Genomic DNA, 20,457 nt, shown 5'->3' on the forward strand with positions numbered 1-20,457 from the left:
ACATGGCTCTCGAAAATCGCTACTTCGCGACGTGTTCACGGCTTGATGATCACTTAAGATATAATTACGCTTTAGTTACGAGCATAATATAATTACGCTTTAGTTACTAGCAGTAATCGGATGCGCGATCAGGTTACTATGAGCGGGCGTGCGGTCTACGAGTGCCGCACGTCATCAGCCGGCTTTAACCCTAACTCCGCTGACAGCGAGACTGCGGGCAGGAACGATGCGCAAGCGCACTCTTGGCGACGTGCTTCTTCGCAAGGAATGTAGCACATAACTCGCTAGCTCCTATGAATCACGTACGGGCATTTTACGCATCGGCAGCGGACAACACAGTCAAGCTCATCACCCCCCCCCCCCCCTTCACTGCCAAAGATTGCTCGGAACAACGGCTAGCAGTTTCGTGCATCGTCACTCGAAAATGCGATGCCAAGCGCCGTGCCCGCCGATTTTTTGTCATCGTAATTACACATTCCGCGCATCGTCGCCGAACGCCGCCGGCAAGTGCATTACGCGCCGGATGCACTGTCCACGCGGCCGCGCACCCCACGGTCATATGGAGTGCTGTCAATAAGCTTTTGTGATGTGATTCAGGCGTGCTTGGAGCCATGCTTGATATCGCCACGAATGTCTATGAATGTTCCGAGGTTAATGAATTGCTGTAGATTAGAGTTTCCGCGACCGGCTGTATGATGATGCGTTTCACGGCTAGAGCGGCAAAATAGCATGTATGAATCAGGGGCACGAATTTTTATATGCCTGTTTCACGTCATTAATTATAGTGCTAAAAATTCCTGTGCCACCAGTCTTCTTCCCATAACTTTGTTATTTTGAAAGAAGGCATTGGAAATAAGGCATAGGCTGTCATGGTGTGATCCATTTTTCTGATGCAATAAACCTCTCTCCAAATAAATAAAGGTTCAGTGAATATTTGTAATCAAGTACTTAATTACGCTAATTACAACTTCAGCACAAAAAATATGTGTAATAATTTCAGTATATCATTTTATTCAATTACAATCTTTTCTGTCATACCTATCACATGCCTCCTTCATACAAAGAACTTGGGTTTGAAATCCATACTTGTTCTTTGTAAATCATGAAAAGGAGTAAATCATAAAAAGAAGTCAAATATCACAAGACAAACCTGAGATCACAATTTTTAGGTGTCTTAGAAACGTAAAGAAAATTTGATACTTTAAACGCAGCTTTCTCAATACTGTTTTTTTGACATTAGGCTCAGCCCCTCCACATGGTTCAATGAAGAAATAATTTGTCTCTGATAAAGTATTTGTGGTATCGCTTCAAAACTTTTATGGGAGCACTGTGAGGTCATTCTTAGTGTCTGTGCCAATATTCATCAATATCCAACGAGAAACAAAAAAGTTCATCGAAAAAAGCCTGTCGAAAACTTCGACAGGCTTTTTCTCACAAGTGTGTTTTGGACATTGTGCATTGCTCGTGGAAAGAGTAGCACGGGAATGACTGGACGGATTTTGATTCTTTTTTTTTTCCTGAATCCCTGAACACTGCTTGTGGGTACAGCAATCTTCAATTTCTGTTCTATGGCCCTGTTTTTTTTCTAGACGATGATTTGTCCGTGCCACTGTTTCTGACAATGTGTGTTGGCAGCCATGATGATCTCTAAAAAAAAAAAAAAAAGGAGAGCTTATTAAAGAATTCTGAGAGTGCCATACCCTGTCACTTTCTTTTGAGTAAAGATCAACACAATTTGCAGCTTCCGGGCATGTTTTGTTACAGCGCTAGGCTTTCCACGAGCAGACCATGTAATTGGACCATGTAATTGGACCATGTAGCATTATGTAACTTCAGAACTACTGAAGGTATCATGATGAAACTGTATATTTTCCTATTCGAGACACTTATGAGTATGCATGCCGAATTTCATTGCTGTAGGTCAACAAATAAAAAAGTTTTTTTTTCAATGCCACCTCCCCCCTTAAACTGCTATGGTAGCAAATGTATTCATTTGAGAATATCCAGAATGTGTTTAATATGCTTCACTCATCGTGGTATTGAAGGAATGCTGCCTTTAGGGCTCCACTATGGCCGTAAATGGATTGACTTTCGATAGCACTGATTCGAACCTACTCGGCATACATGGGGGCGTGCCGGGTAATGCCGTTTTTGATCAAAAGGTCTGAAAGGCTCTAACGAAAAATTTCAGATGTTTTTATACATTAAAGTGTACAGGGCAGATTAGCAACTCCAAATTCGAAGGGAGTACATCGTTGTCAGCCAAATCACTTGGGCCTCTACAGAAGTTGCAGAGCGGAGAGGTATAGGAAACAGTCTTTTCTGTTCATGTGTAAAGTGTTGTCGACACCATATTGGTTGCACTAGTTATGTAACTAAGTATAATTCAATCTATGTAATGCCTCATTCTTGATAAAACAAATAGGGAACATTATCCCCACAGTACTTCACCAACCTAGCCAAATAAAGCTGTTCTATGTTTCTATCGCATGAGAATGTGCTTAAGGGGGGACAATGGCCTTGAAAAAAAAAGTTCTTCATCTATTATCCTACTGTCATGAAAATCACCTGCATGTGTACCATTGAATGGAGATTTCAAATCTGCGAACAGATTTCAAATATCGAAATTAAAAAAAAAAGTAACGAGTAATTCCCACATTATAATTAGGAAATTTCTTGCAGGTTGTTATGGTAACTCACAATAAAAAAAGTTAGTTTTTACAACTAAATGTTAAAGCAAGCTAGATGTCAAAACGGCTATTTCTTTGATCAGAAATAATTCATAAACTAGCAAGGTAAAAGTGAGCTTCTAGTAATACAATTTTATCAAAGTTGAGAGAAAAAGAAAAGCTTTACCTAGCCTGTAGTTCAAGTGCTGCGCAAAAGAATGGTGTCAAGTTTGTTTGGATATCTTCACAAAAACTTGCTCAAAACTTCTGTAAGGCAGATTCACTTCACAAAAATAACAATGCCAAGAAAATTACCTTTTCAGTTTTAAAACATTTGTAATTTTTTATATTAAGCTTTACGGGGGGATGTGGCAGTGGGAATTGTAAATTTGGTCAAAATGTTCTGTTTTTCAATTAAATTCTTTCTATAATCCTGAGACCATGTTTTAACATCATAGTGTTATTTTAGATCAAAATAAGTAGTAGAAGTTGAGAAACAAGCCTTTTACTGTTGGGCTGTCGTCAAAAGCTATGTGAAAATTCAGCACAGCAAAAGGCAAATTTGCAGCTTTCCCTTGGCAAAGTGCCACCATGGTATCAACATAAAGAGGACAAATTGGAGATCAAGATAGCCACAAAGATGCACTTCTCAAATGAAAAATAAAGCCAGCTTTCTTCTGAGTTCTGTTTTATCAGCTTCTAGCTCCAATTTTTTTTAGCTCCATTTTCTCTGGTTTCGTTTTTTGAGCAGTTGCTGTCAGTCATCTCTGTGCCATTTCACAACAAATTAAGCTATAGCCATTCCGTTTTCTGCACTTGGATTCTGAGACATTGGTAAGTGCCGTAAAGCTGTCCATATTTGTGTGCACATCATACAGACTTTTGTAATTGGCTTTTTGTAAAACTTGTTGTTAAGACAATATGTCCAGGACGTTTCAGAAAAAAATTTTGTGTGCTTATTTAAATATTAAAAATAACCCAATAGCATTACGGCACAAAATGAATTCTTGTGAATACCCTTATGGGAAAGTTTTGACGAACTTGTGTCTAATCAGCTAATTAATTTTGGGATGATAATCAGAGTTTATCAAGTGTTGTAACTCAAAAGTTATATTGGATAGCGCAAAACTGATTTCTGTTATGATATCAGCACAACAAATGACATCTGCATGCCAAATTTCATTCCTTCAGTTTCATAAATAACAAGGATAATTTTCATTGCGATGTCCCCCCTTGACAAAAAGAAGTGGTATTTTGCCATAATATACAATTTTTGCAAAACATACTTTCGACTATAAGTACCTCAAATTGCAATTTACGAAAGTCAGAATTTGTAACTATTTCGTACTATTGTGAGACCCTCGTTCCCCCTTAATAATTCTCTGCAACCTTTTTTTCTGTAGCCTTTATCTCGACGTGTTAGAAATTTAAAAGAGAATGTTCGACAACTATTAGAAAATATTGAACTCGCTCTCACACTTTAATACTGCGTACACTTGTGTAATGAACATGCTTTTTCCAAAAAAAAAAAAGAAAATTGAAGCAAAGTTGGGAGTGCGTTTATGCAAGGCAAACTTTACGAAAAGTTTTTCGGGATGAGCATTTTGCCAGCCAAGAAAGATCGAACACTGCCTGTGAAACTGGAGGATTGTACGTGCTCACAATATTGGGGGCAATATAACTGGACACTGGGAGCTAAACTTGACTGAACCAACATGGCGGCTTTCATAATCAAGTGGCATGGCTCACAATGGCTGATTTAGTCCAAAAAACAGAACTTTAAGTCATTAATGCAACTGGGAAATCTGTCAGGAAAACGTGTTAGTGGTATGAGAACCTTGACGGTGCATTCATGAAGTCCGAAACATCACACAAGTTAGAATTCTTGGAATGTGAAAAATCTATCGGGGACTGTAGGTACAATATGTGGGCAATTCTCAGACTCATTTCCTGTGGGGAAAACAGTGCTTTAAATTTATGTGCAGTTTATTTTCAGCCTTTTTCCTGTTTAGGTCTCCAACCAATGTTATTCTGCAGGTAGTGTGTGCAGAAGGCACTGTGGGCTGTTCACATTTTAACGTCATTCTTCAGCTTTACACCTTAGTTGCGCAGCCTTTGTCTAACACTACGTGTCTTGCAGGTGTGGAGTGGCTGCAACGACTCTGTGCCAAGGGCTTCCACTTAATGTCACCAGACACGGTAAGACACTGGTTGTCTATTGTTGAGCAATTAGGCTACAAATAAACATACAGTATAATCTCGATTATACAGTTGAATCTCAATAATTCGAACTCGAAAGGGTCTAAAAATTTGTTTGAATTAAAAGAAGTTTGAAATAATGAAAGCTAAATAAAGGAGGGCTCTCCATGCAGTGGCACATGTGCATTGAGCTAACACACGAGGGGGAAGTTTCAGAAGACTTGCATTTATTCACAAATCACAGGACATCCGTTGTCAATTGAAGTAATCGGTGATGCGTGTCTGCACACGTTTGCCTTGCAGCGAGTCAATCAATTTCGCTCGCAGCTTGCAAAGCATTTCTACTTCAGCTTCATCATTCTTCTGGCAAGAGAAGTTACGCGTGGAAATGTCCAGCGCCGACACTTTCTAAACACAACTGCGCAGCGGAGCTTCACCACGCAGCCGCAGCATGGCTAGCACGTGACGAGAAAGGAGGAGCGTCTCCGCGCGGAGAGAAGCAGATCGGCAATGGAGAGAAAACCAACACTCCACGGCAGCTTTATTTTTTTTTCTCTTCGCGGGTCTCGTTGAAAGGAGAAGGGTTTAGTGGCAGGGACGGGAAAGGGGGAAGTATGGCACCTGCGCGTGACAGACCCCCTCCCCTTTAAGGTGCAGAGCCGGGCTCCCGCAAGGGGCAAGGGCTGCAGAAGATAGTGCCTTTTCTCTTTCCTTCAACCACACATTCATTCAGCCCAGCGACGGCTTTCTTTTAAAGGAGATTGTCTCTTTTGGGGACCTTCGACGCAAAAATTTTAGTCTGTCTGTCCGTAGATTTGTCTGTTTGTCCACTCTTAACGGCACCGGGTACTTGCAACAGCCGACCACATCCGCAGCGCCCACCAATGTTGCTCAAGATTCAGCATTCATACTTGTGCGATTGTCATATAAAAAGCAACTATTGCGCATGTCTAGGGGACCATAACAACACGTATATATTCTGCATGTGCGTCGTTTACTAGAAAAGACATACCGTAATTACTCGAATCTAACACGCACCTTTTTTCCGGTTAAGTGAGTTCATAAATCGCATGTGCATTATAATCGAGTATGAAAAAAAAAAAATGAATGCGTTCATTCTATTGCCATCGACAATTCCAAAATGGCCGCCCCCTACATGCGTCGGCATGGCGCGTCGGCCATTTCTGCCTATGTGTTTCCCTTGTGCAGCACTTCGTACGTGTGCTGAGCAGTTCGTCATCTTGTAGTGCATTAGTATCGACGGCATGGAAGGGCCGACTCCAAAACGATGCTGCTTTTAAAAGAAAAGTCATCGCATGTGCAGAAAGGGACGGAAATCGGGCCGCATCGCGATCGTTCGGAGTTCCCGAAACGTGCGTGCGGGACTGGCGTAAACAAAGCAGAAGATTGTCGACGGCAGAGCTCCACGCAAAGGCTTCAGTGGACCACAGCAGGGTCGGTTTCCGCAAATTAAAGAGCTGCTCGGCGAGTATGTGCTTCAACACCGAGCGGCACGGCGGCCCGTGACGACAGAACTGCTCCAAGTGCGGGCTATGCAATTAGCCTTAGAAAAAGGTTTAGTGCGGAGCCACTTTAAAGCGAGAAGGTGCTGGCTAACTAACTTTATGAAGAGGAAAGGCTTTTCCCTACGAAGGCGAACAGGCATATGCCGGAAGTTGCCGGAGGAGTACGAAGAAAAGCTTCAGAGTCTTCAGAGGTTCCTCCTAAACTTGCGGCACAACAACGGCTACCTGCTTGGGCAAATCGGGAATGCCGATCAGAGGCCTCTTTACTTCAACATGCCTGACACCTCAACTGTCGAGAAGAAGGGGGCGAAGCAAGTTCGCGTGCTGACATCGGTCCACGGTAAAACTACAGCGACGACAATGCTCCGTTACACGTCAGATGGGCACAAGCTTCGCCCGTACCTCATATTTAAATGGAAGACGCTCCCGAAAAGAGTTGTTTTTTTGAGTGGTGTGATCGTGCGGGCCAGCCAGAAAAACGGGTGCGCGTTGCAATCAATGTCTTACGTTTTTTTTTTTTTCGTCGTGGAAATCGGGTGCGCGTTACAATCGAGGGCGCGGTAGAATCGAGTAAATACGGTACATAAGTAATTTTAAGGACCGTAGTGCTTATCACGCTCCGCTGACCACGCAATGCAACGCTTGCGCGAAAAGGCGAGTGCTTCCAATGCTTTGCTAAGGTGAGATGGTGGTGGCACCTACCCGTCGCCTTGCGTTATACACCTTATCACCTCTGAGACAGGCGCGCACACCCGTCTCAGAGCCACGCGCTTCGTTTTCCAAAAAAACTGCCAGATGTCGCTTATGTGTCACGTGTGACAAAACTTGATGAGCTTGTTCGCCTCTGCTGCATGCTCGAGGCACTCTAACGCAGCGTCTCCAAAATACCATTCACCGATTTTATTGCGCAGAACATCTAGTAAATGTTTTGTTCACTCTCTCCACACGCAAGACTATCGTCTTTTGACGACATTTGCAGATTAACATGCAAATACGGGGTCAATTTTTTTCCTCTCTTTGTTCGGGCGCGGCGTTGAAAGAAGGGTCTTTAAGTGGCAGGGACGAAAAAGGGAGAAGCGTGACACAAGCACGTCGCAGATCGGCATTTGAGAGAGAGCAAACACTCCACCGCAGCCCTTTCTTTCCTTTTTATTTCCTTCGCGTGCAACGTTGAGGTGTTGGAGGTGCCGCCACGGGATTGGGCGGGGTGCTGAGAGCATTTTCGGAGCGCGGTATGTTCGAATTAACTGTCGCAAGCGCTTGCACGTTCGAATTACCGGGTGTTTTCGCCCATTGAAATACACATAGCTTTGAGAGGACCTCTTTGTGAGTTCGAATTAACCGCAAGCTATGTTTAATACAATGCTTAATTGACAAAAACCTCATAAGTTTTTTTTAGAATTTTGCTTGATGTTACACGAACGAACTAGGCTTGTGCAAATAATGAATTCAGGGCAAATAGCAATTTTGCTTAAATAATTTCAAATTGAATTCGAATAGTATATTTCGCATGTTACAAAGGAAAATGGGCATATTTGTCGTAACCCATCGTACTATTTACTCGCATAATTTGCGCCCTTGCATTCCTATAATATCTTGCCAGCCTAAAAAAAATGTAAATTTACTCACATATTTTGCATTCCCCATCTTGCCCAAGCCAGACAGCCGGCGCGCTCTAAGAGGCTTTGGATGTTCAGATGCATTAGACAAGCGTACACAGCACGCGCCTTGCTGCCTAGGCGAGCACAGTCAAACAAACCAGGAGTACGAAGTCTCTTGTTCTAAGAATTTTCCCTGAACTAAGGTCCCTAGAATACCGTACCCAAATGCACAAATCTTTTGATGGGTCACTAGAACTGCTCGAGCGTTGATTCCCTTCTATCTCCTCATTAGAAAACTCTATACTCATCGCTAGCACTGTGAGAATACACGCTCGCGTCATGGCTCACGGCATGGTCAACCTTCTCTATCGGAGGTGTACGAGCGCCTGTCGCACCAACTGTTCCTCTTGTTCTATGCGTTCGCGCGTGCAACAAATGCTTAGTTGATTGCGATAGCTTAGGTTTCGCCATCTGTCTGTCGCATTTAATGGGCTACAATAATTTGCCACCGCCAAGCACTTCAGCATGAAGTTCTTTAATGTGTGATGATCGGCGTGATTGTTGTGCATACCAGCAGGTCAGGGCGCACTTGCTATTACAAGTTTCTTGCCGTTGGAGAACTTTTGAATTCTATGGGAATGCATAGTTTCTGTGATATTGCCCTGTCGTGGGACCTAGTTTCTCCCAGCATTGTCGAGAATTCTTCAAGAAAATGGGGCATTCGAATGTTCTCAATTTAACCAAGGACGACGCGCTTTAGAGGGCACTGACAGCGGCCAAGACGATGATTCTCAATCAAACCTCTCGATCAGCAATTTCGACTAGACCGCGTATAACGAAATCTGACTGGTAGAAGTAAGTGCAAATTCTGTTAAATAAACAAATACACTTCATTTGTACCCTGAGTTCTTTTCTTTCTTTAATGTATATGCAGCACGCATGAGGACTATTCTATATATTATAATTGCTTTCACAAAATCCTCACATAATTTGCGCACTCCGTTCTAGAGCCCCAGAATTGCAAAAAAAAAAAGAGTTCACAAGTTATGCGAGTAAATACGGTAACTAACTGCGGAACCATGCACGGATTAGGGCATTGTGAATGAAGTACGTGGCGAGAGCGATTTGGAGGAATCGGATTGCGAGAACGATGAAACTTTGGATTCAGTGCCTTATACAGCTTATGCCACAGGCCCCGGCGAACGAGCGCCCTGCCGTTTCAAATGAACTCGGGACCGCCCTTATCGCTTCTGCTATTCAAAACACGTGCATCACGAACTTTTGGGGGCAAAAAAAGTTTGTGTTTTCAATCGCAACTTTTTTTAAAAGCTGTGTTTCATTTACTACGAACTTCGTGATACAGCGAATGGATGCCGTGTCATGCTCAGGTTTGTTATAAGTGGGCTCGACTGTACAACGAATCTCAAGAATCTGTCAAAAATAATTTCTTAGTTTGAAAAGGCGTAGTAAAAATACAAAAAATTTGTGCGAAAATCATGTACGCGAATATGTGAGTTGCCTACCTGTGCTGTGCATACATTTGCGGCTGGGTTATGCTCTAATGAATGCGAAAAAGACAAACACAGAGTATTATGAAATCGGTGCACATTTGTTTGAGAAAGAGCGCGATCTATCCTTATCTGGGCAGCTGGACTGCTGAAAAACGCATACTTTTCACAGACTTGCGAAGCATAGACATTAAATATTGATTCTTCGGATTTCTCGTGCGAGCTGTTTCAACGTCGTCTTCACTTTTGTCACGATTTCCTTATCACCACAAATGATATGGGTTTTATCAGTCGTCAGCTAATTTCACGTGTGTGCTTTGTTGTCGCACTATGCGTAGTGTTCGAGCGTTACTGAAGCATGCATGGGTAATCATTGGTGACCTCATCCCATAGGCCACTCGTGTCCCATTTTCCACTGTCATAGCATTCGCTTCGTGCTGCTTCTGGTGCTCCTCTTGAATGTACAATGGCCAACCAAAGCGCTAGAAGACAGCCGTGTAACAAGCTTGCAGGTCAAGCTACCTAACGAAAACAAAGGCAACAAAACCTGACACGAAGAACAAATACCAGGCAATGGTGATGGTGATAGGCCTATTGCTAGGGATGTGCGAATATTCGAAAGTTTCGAATATTTGGCAAATATTGCATTTGGAATATTTGTATTCGATTCGATAACCAGATAATTGAAAATTTCGAATATTCGAACTCGAACATTCCTCGAAAATTCAATGTTCACGAATATTCGTTCGTAGGCTCGTGGGATTATTCGAATGGTTCGGATATTCAAACGGATATTAGGATATTTTAATTCGCTTCAGTTCGAATTTAAGGTATTGAAAATTTCAAAGTATTTGCAAGGAACGAATAAGTGCATATTAATCCAAATGTATCGCTTATAAGGGGGTTTCACTGCAGTATAGGGGTGTTGAACCAAGAAAGCACTTATCGAGAAGAAATCCACTGTGCCGCGAAGCCCCCCTTCAAATTTAAAGGGGCCCTGCAACACTGTTTGATCAGAAAACGCTGCCGATCGGTAGTCGAGGCTACCGAGGACACGCAAGTCAAATATTATAGCGCAGCATGCGGCGTGCCATTCACAATAAATTCTCAGTCAGCTAGAAATTGCTCTGTTCTCTCGGCAAATGACTCCACAAGCTCGGAAAGCACGTGTGACGTATTTCCTTTTCCCGTGCCTTCCCTCCCTGTTTAGCTTCTAGTGCTTTCGTCAGGATGAGAAGAGAGAATGCGCTAGCAGCATGCGAGAAATCTTTGCTACTCAGCCTGTACTGGATGGATTCTAAATGTACTTGCGGCGGTTAATTTATGAGGCCATAAATATGCTTCTTTATTGAATGCATTACATGGCTTCTTGAAAAAAGGTCGCACGACCCTTTTAAGTGAAAATATTACTCTCAAATCAATTAATTTTATTAAGTCATCTATGATGGTTTATATGCTCTAAGTATAATAAATCTTTATATGTTACGTATTTTAAGGGTCATTACTCACATCCTGCTGAAAGTAAAATCCTGCTACTACTCAAATCTCTTTCCACTTCATGTGAACGAGGAAAAAAAAAACAGAATTTGCATAGACGCTCTATTTTATTTTTTTTAATATTGTGCAGGTTAGTTAGGTTATGATAAATATGCCCATTTTTCTTTATATGTCGTATATATTATTTGAATTCGATAAGATATTATTCGACCAAAGTCACTGTTCGCTTCGAACCTAAAATTCACCTTGTGCAGATTACTCGAGGCGCGAAAAACATTTCGTGAGACAGGAGGAGAAGATAGGAAAGAAGAACACAGCATTCTTGATCGTAAAATGGCGAGCGTGTTCCTTGAGAAAGGCAAGTGAAGCAAGCGAAATAAGGAGTATTTCTGTGTTGCTGAAAAACGCCCCGAGTACTATTTTCCTTAGTGACTTGACCTGATATGAAAACAGGGGACAAAATTAAAAATAAAACTGTAAAATTGGGGTCTTTCGAGCTAACAGTGGATGAATTTAGACCACCTAGACTGATTTAATAATCGCTTAGAGTTAAGTGCACGCATGTTAACTGTTACAAAATCAAACCAATTGCCTCATGCTCACTAGTCATCAAGGCAGGTACAAAAGCTTTTCTTTCTTATTTTTGTAATAAAGTGGTACCACATAAAAAAAAAAAGATACAAAAGGTTTGTTCATCATGTGCATTGAACCCAACATCACAGTCACAAGCTCACCTATTACTCTTATGCTTTCTGGCAAATACAGATGGTGACATTTTTTTTTAAATTTTTGTGTGCAATAACTGAATTATACTGTTTCCAACATAAATATATGATTGAGTAAAAGATTACTGGTGTAAAAAAATTGCACCTCTTCATTATTCAATTCGTAAAATTTGAAGCTATGTATTCCTACTCGATTCATATTCGAAAATTTTGATAGTCGCACACCCCTATCTATTGCACATTTGAATAGGGTGAGCAGATAGAGAAATATGCTGGCATTCTCATGGTGATAATAGTAGCACTTACGGGGCTAGGCATTAATTTTACAGCCGCGAGTGACTTTTTAAAATCACTATTTGTTGTTTTCAAGTATTGTGAAGATATGGGGATAAAATTGATACCTCATTTCTAAAAATTTTGTATTTTGAAATTCGTAGTAGTGAAATTTTTTTCATGAAACCAATGAACATGTGGAGGGGGATTTTTGAGCCCCGCCGCGGTGGTCTAGTGGTTAAGGTACTCGGCTGCTGACCCGCAGGTCGCGGGTTCAAATCCCGGCTGCGGCGGCTGCATTTCCGATGGAGGCGGAAATGTCGAGGCCCGTGTGCTCAGATTTGGGTGCACGTTAAGGAACCCCAGGTGGTCAAAATTTCCGGAGCCCTCCACTACGGCGTCTCTCATAATCATATGGTGGTTTTGGGACGTTAAACCCCACAAATCAATCAAATCAGGGGGATTTTTGAAAAATTTGTTATTCTTAAATAATCATTATCCTGAAGTTTGCTCAGAGATTTGACTATGTATATATATATTTTTAATTGAAACAAGGCCCTTGCAAATGTTTTTTCTTTTTTTGGTTCAAAGAAATGGAACAAATTTTAGACACGGTCGAGCCCCGCTATGGCGAAAAATTCACGGTTACACATCAGCAGTTCATAGGAGGCAGTTAATAAATTTTTTCGCCACAACGAACTCTTCTTCTTTTGCTGTTCCTTGTTCAACGAAAATTGATCATGCCATTCCAGTCTCAGATATTTAGTGCGATGCAGTTAACACAATCTTAAATATTTTGATGCATTTTCAGAACATGAAAATACATCTACAAAGTCTGAAACACGCATTGGCACCACCAGGAACTGCCGCTGTTCATTAAGCATGGAGGCCCACATTGCTCGATAGCGATGGCATCAAGACTGCCCTGCTTTTGCCACTGCCTTGCTTCTGAGCCTCAGACAATCTGAAGCTGAAGCTTAGTTCCCAACACACTGCTGCTGAGTGCAGTCGCAGAACGATGCCTTTTCTGCTGCCACTGCTTTTGGTTAATTTCATGTCTGGCTAATGTGGTCACTGGTCAACAAGATAAGCGAGCCTGTACTAGTGGATGATAAGAATAGCATAGAAGGAGGCATGAGTCACTGCTTCACATACCACGCCTGCATATTGGCTTTGTCGGATGCCTTGATGGTGGACAGCTGGTGTTAGTGTGTTAGTGCTACTGTTAGGTTTGTTCACGAAAGCTGTTGTGGCCGTAGTAGTAGTATGCTTTTTAACATGGTGTCATTATGCATGTGTGAGAATCGCGTATAGACGCTGCTGGGAAAAAAAGAGAAGCAGCCGGCACTTTTCAAATTCTGAAAATAAAAGTTCCCTTGTTTTGCGAGCTCAGGGCCACTATCCTTTTTTTTATTTCCCTACAACAAAATTTTTTCTTCAATTAAATTTTTTTTCTTGCCCTGTCAGTTTCGTTTGACTTTTGCTAAATGCAAATAACTAAACGGGTAAAATATGTCACGTTTTCATATATGCTATACTTATCGCCTATGGGCTGGTATAACAAGCTTTTAAACGACAAAAATGATGAATCGATGGAAGGGTAATATGCTATTTGACTTTGAAGTGGAGCTTCTCGGCAGTGGGGATCTTCAATAGGTGTTTTCACAGCTTAGCATCTTTCCGCTGCAATGAAACTACCTTTTGAGTGTTATATGTGCACTTATATACACCTATTCGTTTATTTCAAATACTTTTAAGTTTTCAAAAAATTAAGTTAGAATCAAAGCAAATTCAAATATTTTGATATCCGTTAAAAAATTCAAAGCATTCGAATACAGTCGAACCCCGCTACGACGAAACTGGAGAGGCACGTCAAAAATTTTGTTGAAGCGAAAATTTCGTAGTGAAATAAAAAAATTATAGCCGATCTGAACTAAAGCAAACAAACGTTTATTTTCAAAATTCAAAAAGTGTCTGCTGCTTTTTATTCTATCCGAGCAGCGTCATGATGCGATTCTCACCCATGCATAGCAAGGCCATGGTGAAAAGCATGCTGAAACAATGACTACAACCGCTTTCATGAACAAACTGAAGAGTTCCATTGACATGTTAACACCAGCAGCTGTCTGCCGTCGAAACGCCGAGATGGCAGCAGAATATCGTGGAGCAGTGATGTTTGCCTTATTTTATGCCATTCTTATCATACATCACTCGTGGCTAGCTGATTTTGTTGACAATGCGGACGAACAGTTGCTCAGATTAGTTACCACACTGGCCAAGCGTAAACAAAATGATAAGCACAGGAATCAGAAAAGGCATCGTTTCGAAGATGCACCCAGCAGCTGCCCGAAGGAAACCATAAACTAAGCAACTGAGCTTCAGCTTCGTATCGTCTGCGGCTATACAGTAACTATACAGTAAATTCAATCTTTAACATTTTGATGCATTTTCAGAACCTGGAAATACGTCGACGAGGTCTAAAACACGCGTTTGCACCACCAGAAACCATTGCTGTTCTGCAAGCTGGACGCCGCCATTGTTCGATAGCGAATGAAAAATGTCGATTTTTTTAGACTGCAGTTTGCAAAAAAATTTTACCCTGGAAGGATTAAAGATGTATGATTAAGCAATAGGTGGTGCTCCTGCATCGCCATTCTGTAATGATGTTTGGCATCATTATAATATTTATAACTGACACTTTGACTTTTGTGTGACTTGAAATACACAGTCATTTCCTGTTTCGTGAGACTTGCATAATATTCCAGTTGATTTTCTGCCTTGTATTGAATAAAAGGCTAAGTGGAGTAACTAGAAGACCGTTGCTTCTTTTGTTCTCTTGTAAATTGCACACCTCTAATATAGCATTCTTGTTTTTGTTGTTGTTTACAAAGATAGCTTTTACTCTCATTTTATCTCTGCCTTTCTCTGCAATGTGGTGTGTGTATGCAAATAGTTTCAGGAGAGAAAAGCCAGCACGCTTTAAATAATAGGTATACGTAGAGCCATGTTAGTTCAATGGCTTAGCTATTGCATTTAGCTCTTTTTTGGCTTGGTCAAGAATATGTTGTTTCTATATTTTAAACGGTATCACTGTACGTACACTCGAGTGATACAGAAGACGAAAAAAAAAAAACATTGTGGGGCACCATTGGGGGGCACCTTTACAGCTAGTCTAATCGACAAAATATTGCTGTATGACAACCAGCTTTATGTTGGCCCTGAAGTAATCTTTTGAGGCCTCTCCCACATTTTGTGTCTTCACCTGTTCTTCTGCAGGAACGGGTTCCCACTGCCGAAAGCCAGTCATCTCCCGTTTCTGAGAAAAGGTGAGTCCTTGGAGTGGAGTTCTTTCTAATAATTGTGTTGGCAGGTTTTGTGTTGTCGAGAATGATAGCCTGATGTTCACTACTAGTAAAAAGCAGCTGTTAGCTAGCCAGAAGTTCAAGCAGTTTAGTGTGGCCACTACTTCCAACTAATTCTTATGCACCCATGTCACGAAAGTGCCACTTCCTGCCGATGGTTCGACGTCACCAACTAAATGCCTCTGTGGAGGATGCACTGTGCCCAGTTTCATTAATGACATGAAATTTCTATGAATTATCAAAAACCAATTAACGAAATGCCTAAATTATGTAAGCCTAAAAGGCATTATAAGTGCACTGTGTAACAAAAAGAGAGGTTACCAGAGTGTGACATATTGAAAAGTCGTGGAAGCAATTTGCAGGCAAGCAGCAGTTCAAGCATTAGAAGAAATTTCCTATCATGGCAAAAAAGTTTGATTCTATTTGCGGCACGGCGATAATTTCAATCTCACCTGCTTTTTGCACTAAGAACCTTATTGAAAACCAGTAGAAGCTTTATTTCAATTGGGCTGTGTCGAACAAAGAGGTGAGCCCACGAAATTCCACCCTTCTTTCTGTAATCGGGAAGGAGTTTGAAGATTCTCTATGTAAGTGCAGCCTCACAATTTCCTCTTTAAATGGGAAGCTCTTGATGGGGTGTTTGACACACTCTGTTGGGGCAAACTTAATATTAAACACATCCTACTAATTGGGTGAACGTCTGTATAACTTAATAAGAGTAATAGTCTCCTCTCATGTTTTTCCGGGGACTAGGAGTGGTAGTTGACTGTTGCTGTTAGCTCAGTGTAGCATTTTCGTTCTGATACACCATCTTTTGCACATTGATTTTACTATTTCATCGCTCGCTTCTGTTTCTGAACCTTGTTATTGCAAGAAATAACGAACCGAAATGAGGTCAATGATATCAATATTAGCTACGAGAAGAGAAACTTCAACTCGTTGGCAGTAATTCATTATTAGAGAGTAATGGTGCTAAATATGGATGAGGGCTGTGTTGTGCCTTCCCTCCTCCTCGTTCATTTTTAGCGCTGTTGCTCCTTCATGATTAGGTACGAGCTAGGTATTTAGCAAAATGGGTGTGTTGCCTTTGTATGGTTGAATTAGCTCTGAAATGCTGCTCATGGTCTTCCACAAGGGCTGCGCAAATGCTGCGTAATTATGCTTGGCACATGACTGCCATGCTGCGAGTTGGCAGCCACCACACATGGCCGTAACGTTAATAACCATGGCCAGGCCATCAGGTAAAGGTGGCGGTGGCTTCATTTGAATTTTGATTAAAAGGCGCTTTAGTGCAGTGCCTATTATGGACCTGCTTCCTCATTCTAGTGCACTTTATTGAATAGTAATTCATCCCATCAATTTCTTTAAGGTCAGTGTTCGCCCCCTCCTGTGAAACTGCGATCAGTCAGGAGTTGGCGGGGCACAACTAAAAAAAGCGGTAAGATGTGGAAAGTGCACTTGTAAGGCAATATGTAATGACAGCATTTCAAACAGAGTGGGTAAATCATAGGAGCCCTCCGGAGTGACCATAGCCTAGAAGAAAGCAATTTAAAATTTATGAAATAGTATCCTGTGCCCAACTGTTGTTGGATATCATCTGGTAAACCACTCTATTTACCTTCCCTGCAATTTGAGCCAAGGAAGCAAGTACGATTGCCTATCTGTCAACGCTCCCAATAAGCCAGAGAGACTTAATTTCTTTGGTGTTCTTTGATAGAATCAGTCCAGCTATATGTTACCCACTGAACTACCTCAATTCAATTAAAAAAAAAAAAACTGGAAACAACTAAATTGAATAAAGTGATGCTGCACAGCCGTGTTGTTTCTGCTATCACTTGTTAGATACCTAGCAGAAAAAAGTTGGGCACAGTGATGGCATGAGCGCTTAGTAGGTGACATGCTGAATACAGTTCGCTTCAAATTGTTGGTGCCACATTGAATCAACTGCCTAATTTCAAACCAGCAGCATGAGTTTTTGCTGAGTAGAAATCACTGTACAAATGCATTGTACACGCACGTGCCGGAGAAAGCTGGAAGGGGTCCTCTGCTCAGCTGCAATGTCATACTATTTCGTGATGTTTATTCCACCTTTATTTATATACAGTCAAATCTTGTTAGTATGTAATCTTTAAACGTGCTAACACTTATAACGTACTTGCGACGAATTCCCGACAGTGTACCATAAAGGCTAATGCATTCACAGACCGCCTGAGCCGTGGGGTTCGTCTTATTCCTCTTAATTATTGTAAAATAACATTTTGCTCCATAAATGTTAACTGTGCCGCTGAACTTGCAGGTGCCACAATGTGTCACAAGCGGCTTTTTGTCATTTTTATTATTCAGCGATTGCAAAATCTTTGCGATATAATCATAGGGGAAAAAACAAAAGGCAAGGTGATGGACACCAATAAACGTGCTGGTATGACTTATCGCCGACGAAAGCTTTATCACAGTAAGCATTTTCATAGTATGCCACATGTGTGCCCGAGCAGAAGGGCACACATGCACACATGGCATAGTGCCGCTTCAAGCCTACTGCATGCTTTTAACAGGCGACCTGAACTCGCTGGATTGCCGATCGCTGCCCCCTCGTTGTGATAGATAGATAGATAGATAGATAGATAGATATAGATAGATAGATAGATAGATAGATATAGATAGATATAGATAGATATATATATATATATATATATATATATATATATATATATATATATATATATATGCGGGGTTTAACGTCTCAAAACCACCATATGATTATGAGAGCTGCCTTAGTGCAGGGCTCCGGAAATTTCGACCACCTGGGGTTCTTTAACGTGCACCCAAATCTGAGCACACAAGCCTACAACATTTCCGCCTCCATCGGAAATGCAGCCGCCGCAGCCGGGACGCGACCTGCGGGTCAGCAGCCGAGTACCTTAGCCACTAGACCACCGCGGCGGGGCCCCCTCGTTGTGAGGGACCGTGTTTTGCATTGCAGGCTGCGGGCATCGAGAAGCATTGCTGTATTGATACTAACATGCGCACTGTACAGCAAGTAACTGTACTGCATGCTTTTATTAAGTGACTGCCCAAACGTGCCTCTGTCCGCTGCCAGGACAGCTAGAACATTGTGGAATGCGCATCGCTTGCAGAAAGCTTGTCATCGCCATTTTAACCCAACAGGCTATTCTCCGCATCTGTGCATGGTCTGAAGTGAAGTGGCCGTATTCTACAGCAAGCCGATCGGCAGTCACGGCATGTGCCAAGTAGGCGAAGTGTTGCATGTAACTAGCCAGTAGACGATTTTGCTCTCTGCAACCATACAGCATTTCAAAACTGTTGTCAGTTTCTGTTTAGAAGCCGGTCGCAGAACACAGGTATCAGAGACATCCAATTATGTCCATTTTGTCACTATACATGGGTAGCATGTGACGTCATTTTCGGCTAGCAGAGTGAGCGATCGCCATGTTTGTCAACATTGTGCCAGGCTGCGTGTGCAGCTGGCCACCGCGGCGGAGCTTGTCAGCTTCATTCGAGCGATATGGCGAAAGAAAACGTGCACATGCTTTGTGTGTCGAGCTTCGAAGAGCTTGTGGGACCGACTTGTGTGCGTAATCGAGCAAAAATTGAAATGTGCGATCGCATCGACCTGTATTAACTGCGCATCGGTAAGGATGCTGCACTGAACCTCGATCTGTTGCCTTTCGTGGCACATGGCGACATCGTGAACTATTTGGTGCTTTCGACAAGTCATGTCACGCTGCAACAAATGAAGGCCTACAACACTGGAAGGCCACAACTACTTCACCAGCAAGTGGGTGAACAGCATAGCACCAAAGCAGCTTCCATCACAGCGTGTCGTCCTTCTAAGCGAGGTTAGTTACGACGCTCTTTCACGTTATGGTCAGTCAAACTTAATTCTTCTCAAGACACATGAGTTTTGACAGGATCTACTGCCGATGGTTCATCACGCTCCGGCTCTGCATCTATGGTGGGCAGCTCAAGTGATCTTTCAGATTCTATGGACGGCATGCCCGCTATGACTGCATCCAGCATGTCCGTCTGTTGCTTTTTAGAGCAGTGAAAACGGGCAGATGCTGCGGCAGTGGTGTCCGGTCGTAACAGCCGTGACCCAGCAGTAGGCTTGGTGCCCAGTCGAAGTTTGCACCATCCATTAAATTAGCCCGTTGTCCTATGCTTTAAAGAAGACACGTTCACATATGTTTCATCGTTAGACCTCATATAACAACTCAAGATGGGAGTGGTATTCAAGAGAAAAAGGGCGCCTGAACATAGCTGAGAATCTAGGTTTTATTCTCGATAAGCGACGTGATTGCGTCAGTAAGCATGCTAAACCTGGATATAACCCAGAAATACCATTACCTGTGATGAAGTGATGACTGCAGACATGGATGTATTTCTCTTTCTTCAGGTTTCTTCGGTTATTGTGTGCCAGCCAAACCATACAGCGCTTTTTTGACGACATACTTGTTCGCGTGCACTGATTTGTAAAAAAAAATTATGGACCATCTCCTCGAAGGGAACCCTGATGGGATGCAAAGCAGCAGCATTGCGCACGGACGTGAAAAGTGTGCATGTTCTGCATGGCTAACATAGCATACCTGCCAAGTCTCCCGGATTGGTTGGGAGACTCTTGGATTTCGACTGTTTTTTTCTGTTTGTACAGTTGTCATGAAAATCTCCCAGAAATCGAAATTTTTGTGCGTGATCTGGCTGCATTGACAAAAGAAGCAGCTCAATATGCTCCAGGCTTTTCGAACCTACCCCATTTTAATATAAATGAGTTTAAGAGGCGGTCATCTAAACCTACAGTAGAATCTCAGTGATGCGAAACCGCGGCAGATAGGCATTCGTGAAATTCCCCTGCCGAATTCTATGTCCATTGGGCCTATAAATTCAAATGTTCTGCACACATTTCCTAATCGCAGGTGATATGAAATTTAGCACGGAAACCGTCGAATGAAGGTCGAGAGCAGCGTACTTGAAGCTTCGGAAGTATGTGTGCGATCGCGGTAACTCTTGACACGATCATGTATGGCGATGGCGTATTTGACAGAACTTTGAAAAAGTGCGCTCAACCAGTCAAAGCAATGC

The 20,457-nt window shown here is 42.1% G+C and overlaps 1 protein-coding gene across 4 annotated transcripts in view; it reads left to right on the plus strand.

The window, feature by feature from the left end:
• LOC119178459 (tubulin monoglutamylase TTLL4) overlaps positions 1-20,457 on the plus strand; it is a 116,700-nt gene that overhangs the window by 86,002 nt on the left and 10,241 nt on the right. For all 4 annotated transcript variants that reach the window (XR_005110709.2, XM_037429665.2, XM_037429666.2 and 1 more), the window contains 2 exons: positions 4,810-4,868; positions 15,275-15,324. Coding sequence is in view for 3 of the 4 variants with exons in the window: in XM_037429665.2 (XP_037285562.2) it covers positions 4,810-4,868; positions 15,275-15,324 (109 nt within the window). In the remaining variant the exon portion in view is untranslated. The remainder of the gene's footprint in view (positions 1-4,809; positions 4,869-15,274; positions 15,325-20,457) is intronic.

The sequence above is a fragment of the Rhipicephalus microplus genome, chromosome 1 (genome assembly GCF_043290135.1).
Source record: "Rhipicephalus microplus isolate Deutch F79 chromosome 1, USDA_Rmic, whole genome shotgun sequence".
NCBI classification, from domain to species: Eukaryota; Metazoa; Arthropoda; class Arachnida; order Ixodida; family Ixodidae; genus Rhipicephalus; species Rhipicephalus microplus.